The 23,365-nt window shown below is 34.5% G+C and overlaps 1 protein-coding gene across 3 annotated transcripts in view; it reads left to right on the forward strand.

The window, feature by feature from the left end:
- LOC131064396 (uncharacterized) overlaps positions 1-23,365 on the forward strand; it is a 375,046-nt gene that overhangs the window by 191,855 nt on the left and 159,826 nt on the right. For all 3 annotated transcript variants that reach the window (XM_057998528.2, XM_057998529.2, XM_057998527.2), the window contains one exon: positions 20,047-20,127. In XM_057998528.2, the coding sequence (XP_057854511.2) occupies positions 20,047-20,127 (81 nt within the window). The remainder of the gene's footprint in view (positions 1-20,046; positions 20,128-23,365) is intronic.

The raw sequence follows: 23,365 nt of genomic DNA on the forward strand, positions 1-23,365 counted from the left end.
GCATATCCATTCTTGAGAGATTTCATCCTATCTTGGCTGAAAAGTAATGCTGTTAGACTCATTAAAATCAAGATTGGAAAAGAAGATGATTCTACGGGGCCTCTTGGATGCAAGTCTGAGATTCAGGTGGACTACAAGGAAGGTGCATCATCTTCTGGTACCGGGATCAAATTGCGAGTTAGTCGGGTAGTAGTGCTTCCTCCTAAGGAGGCGACAGTTCGTGGGAAGGAAAAGTCACGGTTTCATGTTCAGGTGATCGATCTTGATAATCTAGAAGAAAGGCAGCAATCTGATGATGCTCCTAAGTCTCTAGCTACGGACTCACCTCATGAGATCCCTTCCTCAGTTTCCATTGAGACGCCCCTTTATCCTTCTGACATAATGGTGGAAGAGTCTCCTCAGAATGTCGTTCCTATTTTAGCATACGAGCCACCCCCTGATCATCAACAAGAGAGTGTGCTGGGAAGTTCCTGAAGATACTCCTGCATGTATACAGCTGTTAGAGATTGATACCTCCACTTCTGGCTTTGAAGAATTTATGAGGCAATCTTCATGCCCATTGGTCACTGAGCAAACCATGGTCACCATCCAAACAGACACTCCTCCTAGGATGACCACAGTTTTTCAAACAAAAACTGCTTCTCCTTTGGTTGCAGTTGTTACTGAAGGAGAGTTGATGACTTTACCTCCATGGCTTAGAACTTTTACCCCAAAAAGGAAGAAGTAAGAGATCTCACCTGATGCCTTTGATTATCAGCAACTTAAACAGTCTAGACCCAAGGTTGCTAAAAAGGCCAAGACTATCTCCAGAATAACTGTTGACAGCAACAAGATGAAGGTAGCTGAAATTGTTGAACCCATTGTAGATAAGCCACTTGAAGAAATGTCAGGTGCTGATTACAAAGTTACAAGGATAGAATTGGGTAAGCAAACGCATGAGGTGATTAAACATGATGCCCCGTTTTTTGTAGCTTCACTAGTACAACGGTGCGATGAACTTTTAGTTAAGAAAGACAAGCTAGAAGAGGACAGCCGACAACTCGTTGCAGCTGTTCGTAAAATCACAAAACATACTCGTGAAGTGAGTAATCCTTCAAGTTCTACCAAGGCACGAGAATCAATTCGTAGTGTTGAAAGGGCTGCTCAAAAAGTACAAGCATTAGATTCTTGGGTTGATCAGCTTCATGATCTATGTGCACAAGTGCTGAAAGACATTTTTCAGATGATGTCTAAGTTGGAGACTATTGAAGAGAAATTAAGTCATATGTCCGACGCTTTTAAGAAGAATCTGGAAAGTGTTGAAGGTAGTTTGACAATCTGGCGCACCATGCCCCAACAACAGTTGATTGTTCTACAAGAGCATGCCATTATCCCTTCCAGGGTCATGTACTTGGAATTTGAAGAGCTTCTTGAAAATAAGGCCCTTGTTCTTAAATCCCTCATTGAGGAGATTGGTTATGCAATGAGATTTACGGGATGAAGTTTTCCAAGATATTGTTTCTCATTGTGAAAAGGCCTTTTGCAACATAATAAGTCAGGATGGAGAGCTGATACCAAAAGAAGTTCTTGCAGATTTACAGATGAGGATTCATAGTGAATGGAGGAGCAAACAATTCTTAGCTGCTTCAATTCAAATTTTGATGAAACACCAAATCCTTTTGCATGAAACTCAGTCCATCTTGGAGAAGGACAACTCTACGCTCCTCCGATGCCATGACACCATTGTGAAGACCATGGTTGTTGCCAAGACCACCCATGAACCGGATCCTGATGAACTACGAATGATCATCCAAAAGTTTGAAGGATTCATGTCTTCACATGTTGCAGCTTAAGTGTTTTTGTATTTTTCTAGATTTATAATCTTTTAGATGTAGTTTTTCTTTTGACATGTTACATGTAAAAGCCTTTTTGTAAAATATAAGTTAAGTCTTTACTTGCACTTTTGTAATTACATGTAAGGCAACTACAAGTTGTGTTCAGTTAGGACTGTAGTTGGAAAAAGTCTTAGTTAGTTATTGAGTAAGTCTTGGTGGTTGAGAGAATCTCTCAAGTTAGTTAGGATCCTCCCACCTTTTTCTTAAGGCTCCTCTTCTATAAATACTTGAGGGGTCTATTGTAAATTTTTTCTTTTGGAAAGCAAGCAAAAACTTTGCCAAATTTATAGCAAAGAAGTCTTTGAGCTTTCATGTGTGAATTCAAGAATTGAAGGGAATAGAAGGAAATTGCTCAAGCTTTGAGTCTTTGTGCTACATACTTGAGTTTGTGTTCTATATTATCTTTCTTGCAAGTTTTTCTTCAAAGAACTTAATCGAATTTGATTTGCAGTCTTTGTGCCGCAAGTATTTGAGGTTAATATAAATTAGAATAAATATTCTTTTGCAAAAAGCTGCAAGTCTTTGTGTTTGCACTTATTCTTAAGAGAATTTAGGAGCAGATTTTGTGAGAAATAGTTGTGAGTCTTTGAGCTTGTACTACTTCCCACTATTTTATATAGGAAAGAATAAGATATTCGAGTCTTTGAGCTGTTATAATTTGTTCTTGATAGCATTAGGATAGAAAAGGGTAGATAGGATTTCACATAATCAAGTCTTTGAGCTTGATATTGCTGTCCCATGCCAAAGGAAGTGACGGAAGAATTTGAACTTTCAGGAAACTTCATTTCATTTCGAAAGTTGTTACTGCTGTTTTATATCAAATCGCTATCACTTTTTTGTGAAGAGGAAAGGATATTGTCTTTTTTGAAAGAAGAAGAAAGATTACTGTCCCATCCTATTTTATTTTTAAAGTTGTAGTTAGATAGGGGGAGCCTTCCCTTAATTAGGAGATTTTTACTCACACGTTGTGGTTGAAACCACAATTTTGTATATTTCCCCAAGTGTACAAAATTTTCAACTAACAGAAATACTCTACTTAGGCAATGAGATTAATGAAGATGGTGTGAGCATTGATGAAGAGAAGATCAAAGATATTAAGGAATGGTCCATACCCAAAACCTAGACTCAACTTAGGGGGTTTGTGGGATTATGCAACTATCATAGGCGCCTTGTAAAGGGATTCTCCCAAATTGCAGCCCCTCTCACAGACCTAACTAAGAAAGGAGCCTTAATGTGGGATGATAAAGCATAACAAGCATATGAACAATTGAAGGAATCCATGAGTTCACTTCCAGTTCTAGCTAATCCGGATTTCACCCTACCATTCGAATTACAATGTGATGCTTCAAGGGAAGGGATCGAAGCAATCCCAATGCAAAGGAAGCATCCTATAGCATTTGAAAGCGGGAAGTTGACAGAGGTTGAAAGACACTATTCAATTTATAATAAAGAGATGCTAGCCATTATGCATGCTTTAGCTAAGTTTAGACAATATCTAGTATGTGGGAAATTCTATGTCAAGACGGACCACAATAGTCTGCTACTTTATGAATAAAAAAGATTTGAATGATTGCCAATAGGAACGGGTAAGTAAGATCCAAGCTTATGATTTTGACATTGAATATATCAAAGGATCCAATAATGTGGTAGTAGATGCACTGTCAAGGCGACCTTGCCTAAACACCATCACTAGTATCGTGAAAGGGGGGAGAAACGACATCATCATAGAATATGCCAAAATTCCTCAAGCCAATGAAACATTATAAGGAAAAATGCCAAATCATGAATAGAAGGTATGTGAAGACATTATTCTATACAAAAACAAAGTATACCTTCCATCACATTGAAAGAAGAAAAGTAAAGTCTTGAAGGAATACCATGACAATCCCCTAGTAGGGCATCGGGTTTACTACAAAACATACTAACAAATTAGGGAAAGATATTCATGGAAGGGATTAAAGAAGGATGTCCTTAAGCATGTGCAAGAATATGTGACGTTCCAACAAAATAAGACAAATCAAGGCCACCCAGTAGGTGTATTACACCCACTACCCATTACAAACTAAAAGTGGGAAATCATTTCCATGGATGTTATAACAGTTCTACCCAAGGTGCACGGTAAGGATTGCATTTATGTAATAGTAGATAAACTTACAAAGTATGCTCATTTCTTTACAATATGTACAGATTACAAAGCAGTTCAAATAGCAGAGGTGTTCTTTAAAGAGCTTTTTAGATTCCATGGGTTGCCCAAGAACACAGTCAGTGACAGGGACAACCATTTCCTTAGTCAATTTTGGCAAGAACTTTTCCGGTTAGCAACAACAAAATTCACCCCTAGCACTAGCTAACATCCACAAATTGATGGGCAAACAGAGACTGTCAACAAATGGATAGAGGGCTATTTAAGGAATTACATTATAGGACAGCAAAAAGCATGGATTAAATGGCTACACCTTGGATAGTACTGTTACTACACCACTCATCACATGTCTATAGGGGTGAGTCCATTCAAGGCATTATATGGGTATGAAGCCACATCATTTGGGAGTCTTAGCCAAGATAGCAAAGTACCAGTAGCTAAAAAATTTGTCCATCAAAATATCGACATCATCAATGCCCTCAAGGAGAACGTCCATCATGCCCAAAATCAGCAAAAACCATACATTGATAGGAACCGTGTGGAAAGATCATTTGAAGCAGACTTGGTATTTTTTTGATTACAACCTTACAAACAGTCATCAATCAAGGCAAGCAGGGTAGGAAAACTCAAACCTTGGTTCTATGGACCCTACAAGGTCTTGAGAAGAATTTGTGGGGTAGCTTATGAATTAGAGATCCCTGAAGATAGCAAGATCCATTACATCTTCCATGTATCCAGGCTTAAAAGGTCCTAGGGAAGCAAGTTGCCCCATGCATAGTGATACCTCCTCTCAATGATGAAGGGAAGCTTATATTGGATCTAGAAATCATCGTAGATACTAGGGAAAGAAAATTAAGAAATAGAAGTATAACTGAATTTCTAATCAAATGGAGGGGGCTACCAGTAGAAGATGCCACAAGGGAAAAGGAAGAGAATATTATAACATTCAAAGAAGAGAACAAGTTAGCTTGAACAGGGATGGATAGTGTCTTATACAGGACAATATGGTTGTACTTAAAAATCATACATAACATCAATGTAAGAACGTGTTAACTAAGAGAATTACTAATACATATGAAATAAGAGTAAAAAGTTAGAATGAATGATTAATCCATGATATGGTCCATTCTAAAACATGTAGAACCTTGAGGACATTACCTTAAGGAATTAAGCAATATGGTTCCAAACAACCAAAGAAGGAAGTGAGAATGGTGGGAAAGATAGTAGGGGTTGCCAAGTAGATACTTGGTGTAAGAATGGCTCAATAAAGACTCCATCTCTTCCTAAGAATAAATAGGGGAGCAAGGATGTGGAAAGCAAATAAGAGCTGCCAAGTGGAGTAAGGAGGCTGTGGAGAACAACCTCTCTTAGGCTTGGTGTAGAAATGGCTCAAATAGGCTTTCCCTCCCTCCCAAGAAGGGAATGAGAATGGCACAAAGGCTGACTTGAACTGCTAAGTAGAGCAAGTAAGTCTCTTAGGCTTGGTGTAGAAATGGTTCCAAGGAAGCTCCCATTCCTTTCTAGTATGAATAAAGACTTATATAAAGTCAAGTAGTGTAAGGGAATTAAGGCTCAAGGAAGTCAATCCCTCTCACATTAGGCATAATTGCTCAAGGAAGCCAAGTCCTCTCAAGTTGGGCATAATGGCTCAAGGAAGCCAAGCTCTCACAAGTGGGAAAAATGGCTCAAGGAAGCGAGTCCCTCCAAGTTGCAATAGCAGTTAAGCAGTAGTCTTTCTAATCCATCATTTGTTTGTTATATACCATAATATGTCTTGTATAAAAACTTCTCTCGTGTGCAAGATCATCCAGGGACAAGAGATAAGGTGGAGGGAGTCTTAAAATTGCTCGAGGACAAGAAAATTCAAGAAGGGGAGACTGTAATATCCCCAATCAAAAGTGCCGTGTAGCACCTTGGATAAGATCAAAACTGTTATCAAGTTATAGGCAACAACATCCTTTTATGTGATAGTTCCAAGTGTTCCAGTTCAACATACTTGTATGAATAGAGAGAATATGTTGCCTCCATCCTATTAATCTAATTCCGCGTTAATACATAGGACACAACAATTTTATTACTACAGGCAGCGATACAGTAACGTTTGGTAAAAATAAGATCTGTCTTAACTATGAACAGCATTCAAACATTATTAGTTATAGTATGATCTGTAATTTCAATTAGCAAAACAAAGATTATGATGATGCAACGGTTTACGTATTAAACAAAGACAAAAGCATTGATAATAATTAATTGAAGAGGCTGCGTGGATTGTGCATGAAGAGACGGCAAGAAAAGACAACCATTAGGAAGGGTTGCAAACAAATAGAAGACAGAACCCTTCGTTGCTTCTAGAGGGATATATATAAGGCAAAGCCGCATTGAAGAAACTAGGAAGAAAAGGGATTATCGATTGTGTTTCTAACCCAGTCAGATTGTTCTCAAAAGAACCAGCACCGAAGGCAAGATATCACGCCCATAAAGAATACAGACATTTATCAGAAATAGCACGCATCTCTGTGTATATATTGCACAGATTGAAATATTATCATTTGGCATACGTTTAAATTATATATCGGATATTGTAGCATTTTGTTTTTCAGTTCAGATCTTGTTCTTTGAATGATGTCACTATTGTTCATCAGTTTTAGTTCCTAGTTCGTATCAATTGCAAGATAATATCAGCATCATAAGGAAAGACATCCCGTGTAATCAAGAATTACTAAATAATTGTCCTTATTTCCTAAATAACCAAATAAGGGGGAAATCACAAATTCACTATGTTGGTCTGATATAACTGCGATCAAACTGCAGCAACCTGAGAAGAATTCCTTTTATCATGTATATTCTTGGATTCTAGGTCTGAGAATCATAATATAATCCAAGAGTGGCCAGATAAGTATGCCCACATAAAACCACCAAAGGGTCTATCCTCAAACTGAAAATTTGATTGAACAAAATAATTGGATAATTACATTGAACGATATACACACGTATATATAGAGCCTACAAGACGATGTTCTATAAATAGAACTAGTTGTTAAAGTGAAATCAAATAAGCTAAAAAACTTAAAAAGACAAATATAGCTTAAAATTTAAATAGCTAAATAATAAAAAGCTAACTAAACAAGCTAAATAAGTTGACTAAAAAGTTAAATAGCTAAATAAGTTGACAATTAAGATGACCACTAAGACATTAATATTATTTTAACACCCTCCCTAATGGTTATCATACTCAATACCCTACAAAAGATACTGCAAATGTTATGATCACAAATGCAAAGACCATCTGCTGCTTCGGAGACCCTCCTAGGATCTGCAGAATGTAAATGACGAAGAGTATCAAAAGCCATCCAAGATAATGTAGCTGCCACACATGAATTAGAGATCTGGCACACGCGAATTACTGAAGCCTAAAACCATGATTTTGAGGGAAAATCAGCAAACCATTTTGCAGAAGAGTACTGAGCACTGTTTGCTCCAGCAACTCCTAAACAGACCACAAGATACCATGGTTGCAGATGTTCGCCCTAACAGTGTGACCCAAAACTAACTGCAACAAAGCACGATTTTGAGGAGAAAAATCGAAAAACCAGAGAACTTCGCGAATCACAAATCCCACGCGAACTTCACGTATTATAGATAATTTTTGTGGAAAAAATCGTAAAAACCAGCAAACAAGTTTTGCAAAAAAAATCGTGAAAACCTAGAAATCCCGCACAAACTTTGTGGATTATAGATGAGAATTTTTAAGGAAAAAATTATAAACCCTACGAACAATTTTTGAGGAAAAAAAATGTGAAAATCCTTGATCCCTGTAGAACAAGAGGTCTGGCCTAAATTAATCTAATCAAGGCAACGATATTTAGATATCATGAACATGCCCTGTTTCTAGGTGTTGTGGCAGCTGTTGAACTTTTGACTATGCTCCAACATGATGTTTGTTAAAGATGCCATCACAAAAATTGAGGTTGAACGAGGTCAACCTAGTGAAGGCACGAGACAGAAGAATCTAATTAAAAATTTAAATAGAAGTAGCTACAAAATGAATCTGAAACCTTGGAGTGGAATTCGAGGCACAAATCCCAATGCACAAATTTTGAGGTTTGCTGAAAAATCCAGAAATTAAAAATTCCTGGAAATTTAGAACTTGGAATTTTTTTGAAAAAATCAGAGAAATAATAATAGGCAAAAAATAATTTTTTTTATTAGGAAAAAAATCATAAAAACCTTGAAAATTGCGGATGTCATGGGTGAAAAAAAAAATGAAAAAAAACTTACCGCCATTGTCCCTGTGCAGAAAAATGACGGGCACCCAAAAAAATCCCAGGTATAAAAAAAAACGTCATCACTAAAAATAGGTGCTAAAACACAGAACGCCTGCTAAAAAAGATATTGTGCCCAGAAGACCAGACGCGGGTTTTAGAACCCACGAAAAATCACTGATGTAGTCGCGCGCCAAGAAAACATTGACTTGTTCCCGCGGAAATCGCGATTTTTCGATTTCGGAAAAATTGCGACTTTGAAAAATTGTGATTTACAATTTATTCTAAAAAAATGCCGCTTGCCACAAAACCTTGACGCAGGTTGCAAGAAAATCGCCAAAAATCCGTGCACAAAAAAAACTTTTTTCCGTGCCGCCCAGTAAAACTTGCGGACAAAAGGGCACAAATCTGTCGCGAAAACCCTAGTCAGGCAAGCTAAAAATCGCGACCCACAAAACATGAAGGATAAATCCGGTCGTAGGACAACAAAATGTAGAAAGAAAATTCCGCTCAGCACAAAAAGGTTCACGAAGACGAATTGCAGACAAAGAAACCCTCACCAATTGACCCAAGAATTAAATCTGCAAAAAAAAAAGCTCTCGAACCATATCTGCAAGAATCCTTGAACTAGACCCAAAATCACAAAATCATTTTTTTCATTAAAAAAAACATTTAAAAAAAAATTCTAGAATAAATTCCAGGTAAGATCTTGATCACGAATCTTTAAAAAAATCGCCAAATCTTGACAAACCCCATCGACCCGCTCTGATACCATGAAAAATTGATTGAACAAAATAATTGGATAATTACATTGAATGATATACACACGTATATATAGAGCCTACCAGACAATATTCTATAAATAGAACTAGTCGTTAAAGTGAAATCAAATAATCTAAAAAACTTAAAAAGCTAAATAATACAAAGCTAACTAAACAAAATAAATAAGTTGACTAAAGAGCTAAATAGCTAAATAAGTCGACAACTAAGATGACAACTAAGAATAGAAGATGACCATTATAGAAGATATTTTTATTATTTTAACACAAATTGTTGAGAACTTGTAACCTAATTACCCAAGGTAGTGCTCCACTTGGATCTGTAATGCCCCGCCAGGAAACCCCGAAGGGATAAAGCTAAAACACACGGATGGAGTGCAACAATTTTTTAAAAAAAATAAGACACAACATAAAGATACAATAAGATATCAAAGTACAAATTACACATCGGAAGACATCAACTATCACCTAAAGAGTTTCCCAACGCGATTACTTAATTCCACATTTAACTTACGCTAATTAATCTAATAAGCCGATTGTCTTAATAACGAGAAAATTCTTAAACAAGGATAATTTCTTTCAGCAAAACAAAATATAGATCACAAGATAAAGTTCATCCATTAAGGTTTATTCATACCCTTCGTCCATACTTTTCATTAAAATTTTACTCATGCATCCAATTTAATAACACACTTGAATTTCATCATAAACTAACCAGATCTTTCCATGCATACTTAATTTCCTTAACAATTATAGAATACATTCTGCAAATCAACTACACTCTTTCATGAACCACATTATTGCATAAAGAGACAACTGAAAACATGCATTACAATTAATTTCATCTAATCCACTTACACATTCTATCAAAATGCCATCCATACATGCTAACACTAAAACATGAAACATAAGAACAAAAGCAACACATAACACCAAAATGATCTCGGAGTTCAGCCCTAGAGGGCTACATCTCCGGGTTTGCTCAACTGCAAGACCCCTCTGATAATTAAATAAGTTAAGGGTACATAAGTTCCACATCATTTACATTCCTGCCATCGAGGCAAATCATACCAATAAACAACCGACCACATCGGTCAATAATTACATAAATGATCCTTACAAAGAAACGGATCCAACTGAACATATCAAAAGCTAATACAAGGTCCGTTGCCTGACAATATTCTAACTAGAGACCTGACCCGCTATGGCCAACCACAAATCACCACTTGACACCCGCATAAAGGACAAGACTAGTTAAAACACCATCATAAGGCAACAACCAAACTAGAAACCGAAGACATAAACAGGTACCCCAAATCAACCAAATGACAGGGTCCAAACAAACATATCAAGGCCTTGCCATTACTTTAAACAAAAGCGAATACAAAAATTAAACTTGCATAGGCAATAACCAAAAAAGGACAATCTTTTTTCCTATTGTTTTAAACAATAAAAGTCGATTAAGTTTTCTAAATGATCTAAGTTTTCAAAATACATTAACAGAAAAATCACCATAACAAGGAGAATACAATACCACAATTGCAATAGTCCATTTGTCTATGTCTCAATACAGAGGAAAAATATAAACTAACCATTTATTTTACTAAATGAAAATCTCATTAACTTACCAATTTTCCAAACGATACATTATTAAATTTTCAATAATTCCAATAGCATATCGTATAATATATCCCTGAATAAAATATTATTTAAAAATTATCAATTTAATAAATATATTTCATTTCAACAATTTTCCAAATAAAATAATATTTTATCTCTTTCCCAAAAAAGATACTTCCTCAATAAAACAGATACCAAAATTAAATATTAATTATTATATATTTATTTATCCCCAAAAATATAAAAAATTAATAATTTAATAATACACAATATTAACAAATTAAGTATTAATTAATATATATATATTAATATATAAATTATCATGATTAACATATATTTAAAATATATATTAATTAATAATTAATAATTAACATATAATAATCAAATATATTAATTAATACTTAATAAAACAATTAAACATTTTAAAACCCACTTTAAATTTAATATGTTATAATATATTTTTTTTATTATTATTATTTATTTATTTATTTTTTTAATTATTATTATTATTTTTTTAAAAACATGTAAATAATTTCCAAATTCATTAAAACCCCTTTGACAGAATTTACATAGAAATAAAATTCCCAACTCAATAAAATTCATTCACAAAATTTTATTGCAATTACTTTTTCTTTAAACTAGATAAACCAATAAATTTAATTCACAATTAAATTTATTTCTAAAGAAATCAACTAATTTCACAGAGATTTATTTAAAGGACTATCAGAACAAATCAACAAGAGAGAATAATTTTTTTTCATAATAATTTCCCTAATTTTTTCAAAATTAAATTACTCCCATTAACTAGAAAATTAACATCAGGCAAGAATTTTAAATCAAAACCTGAATTAACAGGAAGACGGTTTTGGATCTGACAAATAATTTACACACACCATTCAGAGAAAAATAGAATTATTTTCTTAAAAACCAACAAATCAAAGAAGCCACCCAACCTGGTATAGCTTTCCTGGAAGAAATCTGTAGAAGAGCCCTAATCTTTTCAATAAGCTTCCAATAAATTTCTTCACCTAAATTCCTGCCCTGTTTGCTGTGTATCTAAAATAAAGACCTATTCCCTATTTAAACAAAAATTCTAGGTTCAATAGCTTTTTCTCAGAAAATCTAAATTTAGAATAAAAGTAATTTTAGTTTATTTTCTAATTTTATAACAAAAGATAAGCTAACATGCAATAATTAAATATCATTATTATTTCTTTTCTTTTCTCATGCAAATTAATTAATTTTCTAAATAAAGAATTAAAACAATACTTTAATTCCAATTAATTCTTTTATTCATTTTTTTTTTTATTATATTTTTTTTTATTCTTTTATTTGTTTATTTATTTAAAATTCTAGGAACAATAAATATAATTAATCTAATTTATTTTTCCACTAAAATTTAAATAAAAATATATTTCTAATATCATGCAGCTTGCAACTTAATTTAATTAATTAATTAATTAATTAAGTTTATGGAATTATCTTATAGTTGAATTGTTTATGCATTGAGATTATAAATTTAGTTAATTAAAAGAAACGCTCTTCTCCCTCATTTAATTTTTAATTAACAAAGCTAATAGTTGCATTTCACAATATTAATGAGGGTAAAATATTTTTAATTAAATTAAATTCTCAAAATCAATCTTACACACTATATAAAATAAATATGAATAAAACTCACTTTTCTAATCAAAATTGATTTTCTTAAATAATTAAAATTAATCTTTCTATTCCAAAAAGCAAAAGAGATTAAATTATTTCTATTTCGAATAAATTTAAATCTTTCCTTTTTAGAATGCTTAAACTGAATAAATTCGTTATTTAAAATTAACCATTAAATTAAACTCATTACAAACATAAATAGGGCGATCTTTTTAATTAATGATTAATCACATAAAAGAAACCTATTTATTTTAATTCCTCAATTACTAATGCGTAAATGAACACATTAAATCAAAATAAATACTTAGGGTTAAATAATCTATTTACCACACACCAACCACGCAAACCAAGTAAGCCAACCAATTACCCGACCCACAAACCCAAATGAAAAGAAAATTGACAGAACACAAGCGATGCTCATTTGAGTATGACTAGGGTAAACTGAAGGTTTTACGACCACCTAACCTAAATTCTAAGGACGAAAGAGGTATACTCAACCTTGCGAATCCAGGTGAAGACGAACCTTACACCTAGGTGGTACTGTACCTGCAATCTCCTGCAACCAAGAGTTAGACAAGCATACATATATATATATATTTAATGAAGATGTTAGCTCGAGATTAATAACAAGAATCAGGAGGACAGTTTAAACTTACATAAGAATCAATGCGAAAGCACATTAATAGATACGCACAATAATCAAAATATCTGACTAAACATTACCTCATGGTAATTCAACCATTCAAGATTTGCATAGAAAAAGTCAACCAAGGTCAAACTGGTTTTACAAAGCTGACTAGGGTAGGGGGGTACTACAGGATCTCATAGGTAAAATGGCCATCCACCTTCCATGATATCTGAAAACCCTTGGTGCTCCATATTGGCTACAGGTGGAATGCCAAACTGGCACAACACTGCCTCTCTATCCTGTATCCCAAAATAAAGACCATCTTGGAGAAGCAAATGGAAAGGCCTGCAGGATTTGGTTCCTTCCTCCATGGAAGGAAGCATCTTATACTAGTCATCCATCCCACTCTTATGTGTCATTCAGAATATCAAGTCATCTATAGGTGGGCTGAGTGAAAAAGAATGTGCATATCTGACAGTGTAATTACACTGAAATGCATCGTCTAGCTCCAATTGAAATCCTGAGTCGACACTAGGGTTCCATCTCACACTGCCTACATCAAGGATCTCACAATACAAATCATTGAGTGAAAAGTTCACACCTTTATGCACAATCTGCATACCAATCCTCGCTGAATCACGCTCATCATGTTCCACCCTTGTGTTATCTCCATGTGTAATTTCAGTGATGTTGGAGCTACTGTTGCCACCAGATATGTCATCACTCTCAGCATCATTAATTCCATCATTAATTTGATAAATATTTACCGCCCTTGAAGTAGCTTCTTGTGCCTCTTTCCCTGTAAATTCTCTATATATCTGCCTTGCAAACATGATGGCATGGTGTCTACCTAAAAGTAATTTCAAGTAATCTGATTTGTGCAGCTTCTTCCTCCACTGACTACTCACCCTCAAGAGTTGCTCCAAGAGGTTTAACCTGCTGAAAATCAAATGTATCCCCTATCAAAGTCCTTTACTCCTTTCCTCATGGCTGCAAGTTGCACTTTCTTGTCAATCTTTCTTCTCCACTTTCAAAAGATCAAACTCTTGATGTCCTTCCCCATCATTATTGCCAATGAGATATGAAGTTTAATCCTCTATGGCTGTTTTACAATCAGCATAATTCAAATCTAGCATATTTGTTAAGGCAACTATCTCATGGCTGCAATCAGAATCTTCATGTGAGGATGTCTCCTTCATCCTAAGACCTTACTATGGGCTTCCTCAAATTCTTCATCTGTTTGTCTAGTCTTCTCACTCTTCATATGAGATTGTTGTTTGTTTGAAGAGGCTCCCATAGGAGACTTAGTTCCTGCAGAAGACAATGAAGAATGTGCCAAGCTCAATTCCAAGCAAAGCTCATCAATCTGAATTTCTAATTCTTGAAGGGCCATTTGGGTAGACTCTAGGGTTTTCTTTAATGTTTAAGAGCTCGAAGGTAATATTTTCTACATCTTCTTTCTTCCTCAATGCCTTTTGAATAAATATTTGCAAGATTGAGGAGATGATCTCAACCTGAAAGAAGATGTAGACAATCTAATTTAATTGTCTTCATCGCTTCCTTGATCAACTGTAAATGTGAAAATTCCTCTCTGAGTCCCCATTGTCTCATCTATAGTTGGACCTCCCAAAGGTGCTTTGCAATCATCCCATGGGTGTCATCAAAGTGTGATAGAGATGCAACAATTTCATCTTCGGTGACTTTCAATTGACTCACCAAATTATGTGAGCCAACGGGTAGATGAACAAAATCAGATTTATATGATGAAGTGGTTGATTGTCTTTGAAGAACTTGACTTTTTTCTATGTCACCTTCTCTACACTTGCTGCTTTGGAACTAGGACAGCATTAGTCCCAAATACAAAATAATCATCATTATCATCATTTGGTGTCAAAGCACACATAGACTCTCTTGTTTCATTTTCCCCATCATATTCAAATGTCAAACTGGATGAGGGCATGCATTCCTCATGAAGAAAGGATGGGGCAGCGTTAGAAGTACACAACTTCATTCACGGAAATGTTCATTTCACTGATTTTGTTAAGCATGACCTCCAAGATTCATACTGAGAAACTCATGCAATAATTACCCGAAATAATATCTTTTCCATGGTTGAAAATTGCACTTTCAAGTGAAGATTGTTCCTCTGATGTGACTGCAATATATGACTGATTTTCTGATTTGGCAACCTCTGTGACGGCATCTTCTTCAATTTTCATGTACTCTTCATCGATAGCTTCAGTACCTGACTCTCCTATGTCCTTGTCCTCATAGGGCTAAAGTGAACTTGTGGCTCTATTTTCTTTAGAGCTTAGAGTCCAATCTTCCATGCATGTTGACTGGATTTTATCTATTCCAAGATCACCTTTAAGATGCAACTCACAAACAAGTGCTTCTTCTTCCTTTGCTAACCCTTCTTCAAGGGCAACTCACCACACCCATTTTTCCAGGTTTCAAGTTTACAACCAAACTTAAGAAATTATCAAAGCAAACCTGTTTTTTAAACCCCTTATGCATGCTTTGGTACTTTTCAAAGGATTGGATAGGTTCCTGTTCATAACTTCTCTTGATCTGATCTTGAAACCTGCTAAAACCCATTGTTGTACCTCTGAATAATACTGAATCTCCCAACAGGATGCCATGAAAACACTGCTCTTATACCATTGAAGTGTCCTACCCAAATGTGCAACCAAATTTCTTTGTCAAATACTGGGAGGACACTTGAATATGAATGGTTCTAAATATTATCATCTATTTGAGTTGTGTAATGCTTTCGTAACATTTTTCTCTTCATATAATTCATCTTGAATTTCATACAATCAAGGAGACATTATTGTTAGATTTAGTAATCAGACTGAGAGTAAATAACAGAAACTGAGAATGCAACACACAAGAACACAACAGTACCCTGGGAAAACCTCCCTCTTGGAGTAAAAACCCAGCAACACTATTCAGATCTGATTATATTAATGTCAGAATGTAACTAATTACAAGTACATCCAGCTAGGGCTTGAGAAAATCAACTTATCTGAATTACAAGTTCTGATCAGAACTTGACCAAATCCCAATCACATATAGGGCAGTCTCTAGGGCAGATATCCTTTACTCAGAATTCACCACCAGTAGGGAATACTTGATCAGAGGTCTCCAGAGTTGCACATTGGATGAACTCACTCAACTGAGATGACATTCGCTGCTGATGTCCAATGTCTGATCGCTGCTCTGCTGATTGCTTGTCTTCTTAAGGATTTCGCAGATCTCAAGATATGGTTGCTGTCCTTCAATATGTATTTGCTGATCCTTGGATAGATTCTCTGACCTCCAAGGAAGATTCGTTGATATTGCAGAAGGACTCGCTGATCTTCAAGATAATTCGAATCCATGTGAAAGGCTTCAACTTGCCTTGACTTTATATGAGTTACAATGCCTTAACTTTGCTAGGTCAGCCATATGAAAATTCCCGCCAAAAATATAAACAAATAATTTCATTTTACAAGTTACAAGTAAAGGTCGTGACCTATTTACAAGTTACATAATTTTGGTGCCAAGCCATATTTTACATAATCTTTACACGTTATACATGCAAGTCACATCACGTTACATATGTATTTAACATAAATCACCCAAATAGGGCCCAGTCAACACGATGACAAATTGCTAAGGCCAAAAGGTCAATTTAGAGAGCTAGGTCGGCCCGGAATCCGACCTAGCTATAAATCAACAATTATGACAAACAGTTTGCAATCATACCATATGATTGAATATTTAAAGTTTAAACTTTGTGGACTGCTGTATACAACTCAAAAAATTAAAATGATGCACATATAATGCTCCGACCTTGGTGAATAGCAGAAATAAAGAACTCAAAAATTGTAATAGCTGAAATAATGAATTTATTTATAAATACCTTCTTGTTATATGGGGATTGTGATGCACTGATCTGACCATTCAGATTACAATTGCAAATAAACTTCATCTATGGTACTCCATTGAGCATATGACTCCAAATTACAATAACACACCAAGAATGGCATCCCAATATTTACCTGGTAGCTGGTAAATAAAATTCAAGCAGCACTTTAAACATGCATATTATATATCTATCTCCATCGCCTAGTTGTGGGAATTCATATGCAAAGATACCCAGAACAATATAGGTGATGCCCTAAGAGATATGAGCAAAAATGAGGGTTTTATATTGCTTGTAGTCTTTATAAATTTGCCTGTCAAACTAGGGATTGTTCAACTCTTCCAGCTTGCAAATAAACCACCATGATCTGCCGTCAATCAGTCTTTGAATGCCTGATAAACCCTGTAAAGCTGTCAAACTGCGGAAATCTGAATTCAAATAAGTGCAAGTGTAATCTTCGGATGAGATTATCAACTAAGTACCCTTGGATGATGTCTCACACCTGCAGGCACTATTTCTCATGGAAGTTTTCGTTCTCAAAAGTTTAGATCTTCAGCAGCAAACCCATGCTCTCGAAAAAGCTTCAACAATTTGCAAATGATCAATAATAATGAAAAAGAACTAAGTGTGTCTTTTTATAAGCACTCCATAAAGCAACGCCTCATTTGGCTTTTTAAAATCATTAAATATTAAATGATTTTGTTGCTTTATAATATTCCCAAAGTTGGGGTCCCATTTGGCCTAATAATTAAATACTTTACGACATTAATATAATAAATGCACACTTGACCCCTTATATCCCCTTTAATCATAAAGATATTTAATTTGATTAATTATATTAAAGTCAATGCTATATTATACTTTAATTAATTAAATTAAATTATTAAACTCCACTAAATGCCAAATATCAAACCAACAATTGATCCTGCCAACTTTTCGGGTATAATCACCATTTTGATGACTTACCATAAATAGTAATTATGGACCCAAACATCCAAGTGACTTACTAAAGATAGTAAGCGTGTATACACGGAGCCTGAAATACCTCTGGAAGGCAAACCACAAATAAATTTATGCACTGAGATGGAGAATTCTGAAATAGACACCCAAAGGGTCAGCTGAGTAACCCTCAAAGGGCTCTCTAATCACCACATTAGCCTAGTGGGGACCACTGATAATAGGCTAACCTTTGAAAACAACTGATGCTCAAAAATGGGGACATTACATAAAACAGCAGCCAAACATGTATGGAATATTTGAAATTAGCAATGGTTGATGATAACAAATCCTTCTTAATGTGATGCTTGAGGTCTAGTATGAAAGGATGATGAACAACAGCCAACAAGCTCTAAATATCAGCAATGAACCTCTTCAAATCATGTAAGTTGCATTTGCTTTCCAATCCAATTGCTCAACATAAGATTTGAAGGATACCTCACCAAAATCAGCTGCAGTGCAAGCCTTGTGTGGAGGCGCTCTATGCAAAGAGGATTTTCATCCCCTATTTTGACGATGGATATCCAAAAGGGCTTTTTTCCCCAATTTTGTTAATGGAAATCAAAGGGGGTTTTGTCCTTAGAGATCTCTGAACAGCCAAGGGTTTTTGTTCACAATTGTGAAATTGAACACAGCTTAAATATTGAATAGGAAACTGAAGACAAATAATTCATAATGAATCCAAGTGCTCCTTTTTAAAGATCTCCAATTTGGGGCTTTGATTTAAAATTTCCTCCAGAATTTTTTAAAAACATGCTTTATTAATAATTGTTTAAAAGCACTTTTTTAATTAATTATAATGATATTTTTAAGTTGCCTTTTAAAATAGAAATAATCAGGCCCAACTTAAAAATAATATTTTTAATTCCCTTGCTATATCCTTCAACCTATGGTAAACTAAGGTAGGCTAGAGGTCTTCTCCATGTCTCTCTAATTCCAAAAAGGGTACATGACAAAAAAAAGTGGATAGGAGGGAGTTGATTGATAGATATATTGACCTATTGAAGGAGTGAAATGGGCTCTTTACACCAGCATTGTTGATGTGTAATAAGACCGAAAGAGACAGTCATCTCACAAGAGCAATGTGTTAAAATATGGGTGCCTCATACACCTAGAAGTTGAATTACCCATGGATTTGGGTCTACAAATGTGGAAAGTTAGCTTGAAAGGCACTCAGGTTGTAGGAGATAAACACCAAACTCAGCTTTGACAATGCATTGAGAGACTATACGTTTACATCAAATCCTTTGCAAGAGTTTTGATCCTCTCAATCCAAGCTGAGTTAGTAGTCCCTAGGTTGGGGCCCAAAACCTTAGAGCCATAAAGAATTATGGGTTTGATGATTACATTGGAGAGGTGCATATTAAAAGTGATATTGTAGAAGTGCATTTGGAAACTTTGTCAGTCTAGAATAGAGAGAGAGATGCACAACCTTGCAAACGTGTGACTGAGATGCAGGCCTTAGATTGGAAGGAGGTCTTGTGAAGTTAACAGCTAGATAGAGTTAGGTTTCGCGGTCTCCATTGGCTTCCTGTTGTAGAAGGACTAGAACTTAAATGGGGCATCCCTATTAGAAAACTGTATCTCAATATCTGGTAAATTATAGCTAATAGAGCTTAATGACCAAAAATACCTGTCAATGATGGAATACAAATTAATTTGTCCTTAATTTTGTATTTATGGTAGGGCTACCCAAACTGATTTATGTGCTATTTGCTAGAAAATATTAAACTACTCATTTTCCAGAGATGTATTTCTTTTAATGGAACATGTACTTGTTCAATTCTAGAAAAGAATTTACTTGGAGAGATGTGTATTTTGTAATATGTATTTGCCTTCTTGATCTAGGTTGCAGGGCAAGGAAAAGCCCTTGACACCAAAATGAATGGTATCACTTCTCTGTGTTATTCCCAAATTTGTTATCTTCTCTTCCAAAAACTGGACCACCTTTAAAGGAATTCCAGGGGTCACTCCATAGTCAATCTAACAATTTTAGTAAGTTTGTTGTGTGTGTTCCAATTATTCCACGTTGAACATTGCTAATTTTTGTGTATCGAAATTAATTTCCTCTTTTTTCTTTTAAAGAAACTCTATGGAAAGCAACGCATAAATTAGTGATACTGTGATCATAGAAGGTGCCCTTGAATAAATTTGTTTTTTATTGGCATGCAGATAGTAAAATTTAAGGACAAGGAATCTCATCAAATATTTTTAGAGCCTGAAGGTCGAAGTATTCCAGAGCTTTATGTACAGGTACTCATGGAACCCATATATTTTCTCTTATATATAATTGTGGCCCTGATATCATTTTATTAAGATCCCATATACAAATGGTGACTTGATAACTTCTACTTATCATCTATGTCTCTAATACTTTTAAATGCAATCTTTCAGCTAGTTATCTTTTATTCCATAATGAAATGATTCTTCGATGTTTATACTGCATTGAATTATTCACCATTAGGTCCAAAGAGAAATGAATCACAAGATGGTCATGTCACTCACATATTTAATAAATAATAATGTATATCATGTAAATTACCAAGTCTGGACATTTAATTCTAAATGTATTGGTCCACAAGAATTGATATCTGATTAGGCTATAAATGGAAATTATTGAACAATTGGATTTTGAATCCTTTGCCTTCTTTGTTATGGTAATAATGCATATAATTCTTTTTTCTTTTTCACTAAAAGTAAACAGGGCTGAGGGATCCCAGACCCAAAAAACTGTTCGCAAGATGCCAATACATGGTTAGTGTTAATTATCCAAATCAGCAAAGAGCATAAAAGTAATAAGCATAGGGAGAGTCTTAAAATTCTAATTCCCATCCTTTCCTTTGCCTCATGATCTTCTTATTATATTATAGAAGCAACTTCGCCTCATCTTAAGCATTTTGGACATCTTTCTTTGAGATATAAAACAGACTTAGTCTTGAAATTCTATCACGAAATCTTTCACCTCCGAACCTATGTTTCTCCTGTTCTGTTTGCCCACAAGTTTATCTGAAAATATAAGTAGTTTTGTCTTCTTGTCCTTCTTGCAATATAATTTAATAGCAGCTTTCCACCTTACACTTTGCAAAACATCAACCTTGCTCATTCTTTCTTTAAAAATCCCATATTTTCTGTAATGAATGGGAATTGGAGTGGCACTGAATTTGAGACCTCATTTTCCCTTTGCATTCATGAAACAACTGCCTTGCTTTTCTAATGTTTTTAAAATTTAATCTCTTTTTTTAACTTTTGTTTGGGGCTGCTGTCATCTGCTAACTGTTGATCAATAATCCATGAGCCTTTTTGGAAAATGGACTTTTGAATTGTTATTTTCATTATGGTAGGATACAATATTTGTAAAAAATGCATACATACACATATAACAGATTTTTTAAAAGTTATTTTCATTAGTTTAGGAGCAATATCGACATATAATTACTACATATTTTAAACTGCTTATATATAAATAGAATTTTATCATTAAAATAGAATTCAAATACATTGATAGTTTGATAGGGTCAGATGCTATCAAAATTATCATCACTATTCTCCTGATATTGGAGATGTAGATCATCAAGATTCTCTTAAGAGTTAGATTGAGTATGACTAACAAATTGCCACTTATTTTAAACTGCTTATATATAGATATAGTTTTATCATTAAAAGAAAATGCAAATACATTGATAGTTTTATAGAGTCAGATGTTATCAAAACTATCATCACTATTCTCTTGAAATTGGAGATGTAGATCATCAAGATTATCTCAAGAGTTAGATTGAGTATGACCAACAACTAGACTCTTGGAACCAAATGAAGATTCACCAAAATATCCTCCTACTATGTCTAAATTTTCAACAATGGGATTGAGACGTGTCAATTTATTTATGGTTACATCAATGTCACTCATCTCAGGTTGTACCTTCCAAAATCTATTAGATCCTTTCATGTAGTATGTGGAGGAATCTGACAAGAGACATAGATTTAAATGAACACATACAAGCTCCTTTTCTTTACTAGATGCCACCCTATTTTGTTTCACAAAATAGATGAAGCCATATGTGCTCCAATTCCTCTTAGATGCAAAATAATACAAAACCTGTAAAAAAAATTGATATTTTAAGTACCAAAGACAAACAATCAAAGAAAGTAAAATAAGAAATAATTTAAATTAGAATATATTTAATATAATGTTAAACCTATAATATAAGTTTGATAGCCAATTTTTGCAAATGTTTAGTTGTGGCACCATGAAAGTTCCACCACTTCATAGGGTCCATTTTTTTATCCACCACCACATCAACATTTGCATAAGCTCCATCTGAGAATGTGTTGATGTGTTTAGTAGGACAGCTCGAACGCATAATAAAATACTAAATATTCTATCCTCTCTTGAAAAAAGAAACCTCATATGCTAATGAATATGATCAAATGAGACAACTTCAAGGTTTACGATGCGAACAATTGACTTTAAGTTTTGGATAGACTCTATGATATATGATTTGATATTACTAGAATCCCAAGGGGTCTTACGTTTATGAACACTATTGAAACATGGAATCTATAGTAACTTACTTGGAATATAAAAGACAAAAGGAGATAAGCGTTAAGAAATCTAATTTAATTCTAGGGACAACAACAATAAAGGATGATGCTTTGATAGACAGATTCCATAATTAAGCTTTCCTTCACCATGCAGAAACAAGTACACAAAACTGATGCAATCTCAAAAAGATAACGAAGGGTTTTCATATTATGAACACTCATTCAAACTCTCAATATTTACGTAGTTCAAGTTAATATCCATAATCAAACTAGTGTTTAACAAGGTTTAGGCTAACTTTGCAATGTAGCTTACAATCAGCAAACCACAAAATGTATGAACCAAAATTCCATTACATATCATTACATTTCTCCATCATAATCAATGAACTTTATAAACTTGAGAAGTAACAAGAAACCATGCAACATGTAGAAACAACACATAGAAATCCACCATGCTTCAATGAAAGTCATGTATTAACTCCAACAAGTCTTGGCAGCAATTTCGATTTTCCTTCTCCTACTCTATTGCTAACTGCTATCTAACAACTATTAACCTTTACAAATGAGAGGATTGAACCATATATAGAGATCTCATTACAATTCAAAGGCTTAGATTGCTTCATGATCAATGATCGAGATTACATGGTGTTCCTTCCTTGATGCCTCCTCCATGTGGTTGAGGTTGTGATGGTCTTGATGTAGAGGAAATGTCGCCTTTATTCTCTTCCATCCTTACCATGCTTGTAGAGCAATTAGAACTCTAACCTTTGGTGATTCCCTTGGAATGTTCTTGGAATTGCGTTGTATTGTTGCCTTCTTCCATTTGCTTCTTCACCGGTCATCCTTGAAGGTGTTGATCTTTCATTTCATCCTTGGAACTTGTTTCCTTCACCCGTGTTTGTCCTTCTTGATGTAATTACACTTTCTTCCTCTTGTAGAGTTCTTCCCCCTT

This window comes from Cryptomeria japonica, chromosome 5 (assembly GCF_030272615.1).
Source record: "Cryptomeria japonica chromosome 5, Sugi_1.0, whole genome shotgun sequence".
NCBI lineage: Eukaryota > Viridiplantae > Streptophyta > Pinopsida > Cupressales > Cupressaceae > Cryptomeria > Cryptomeria japonica.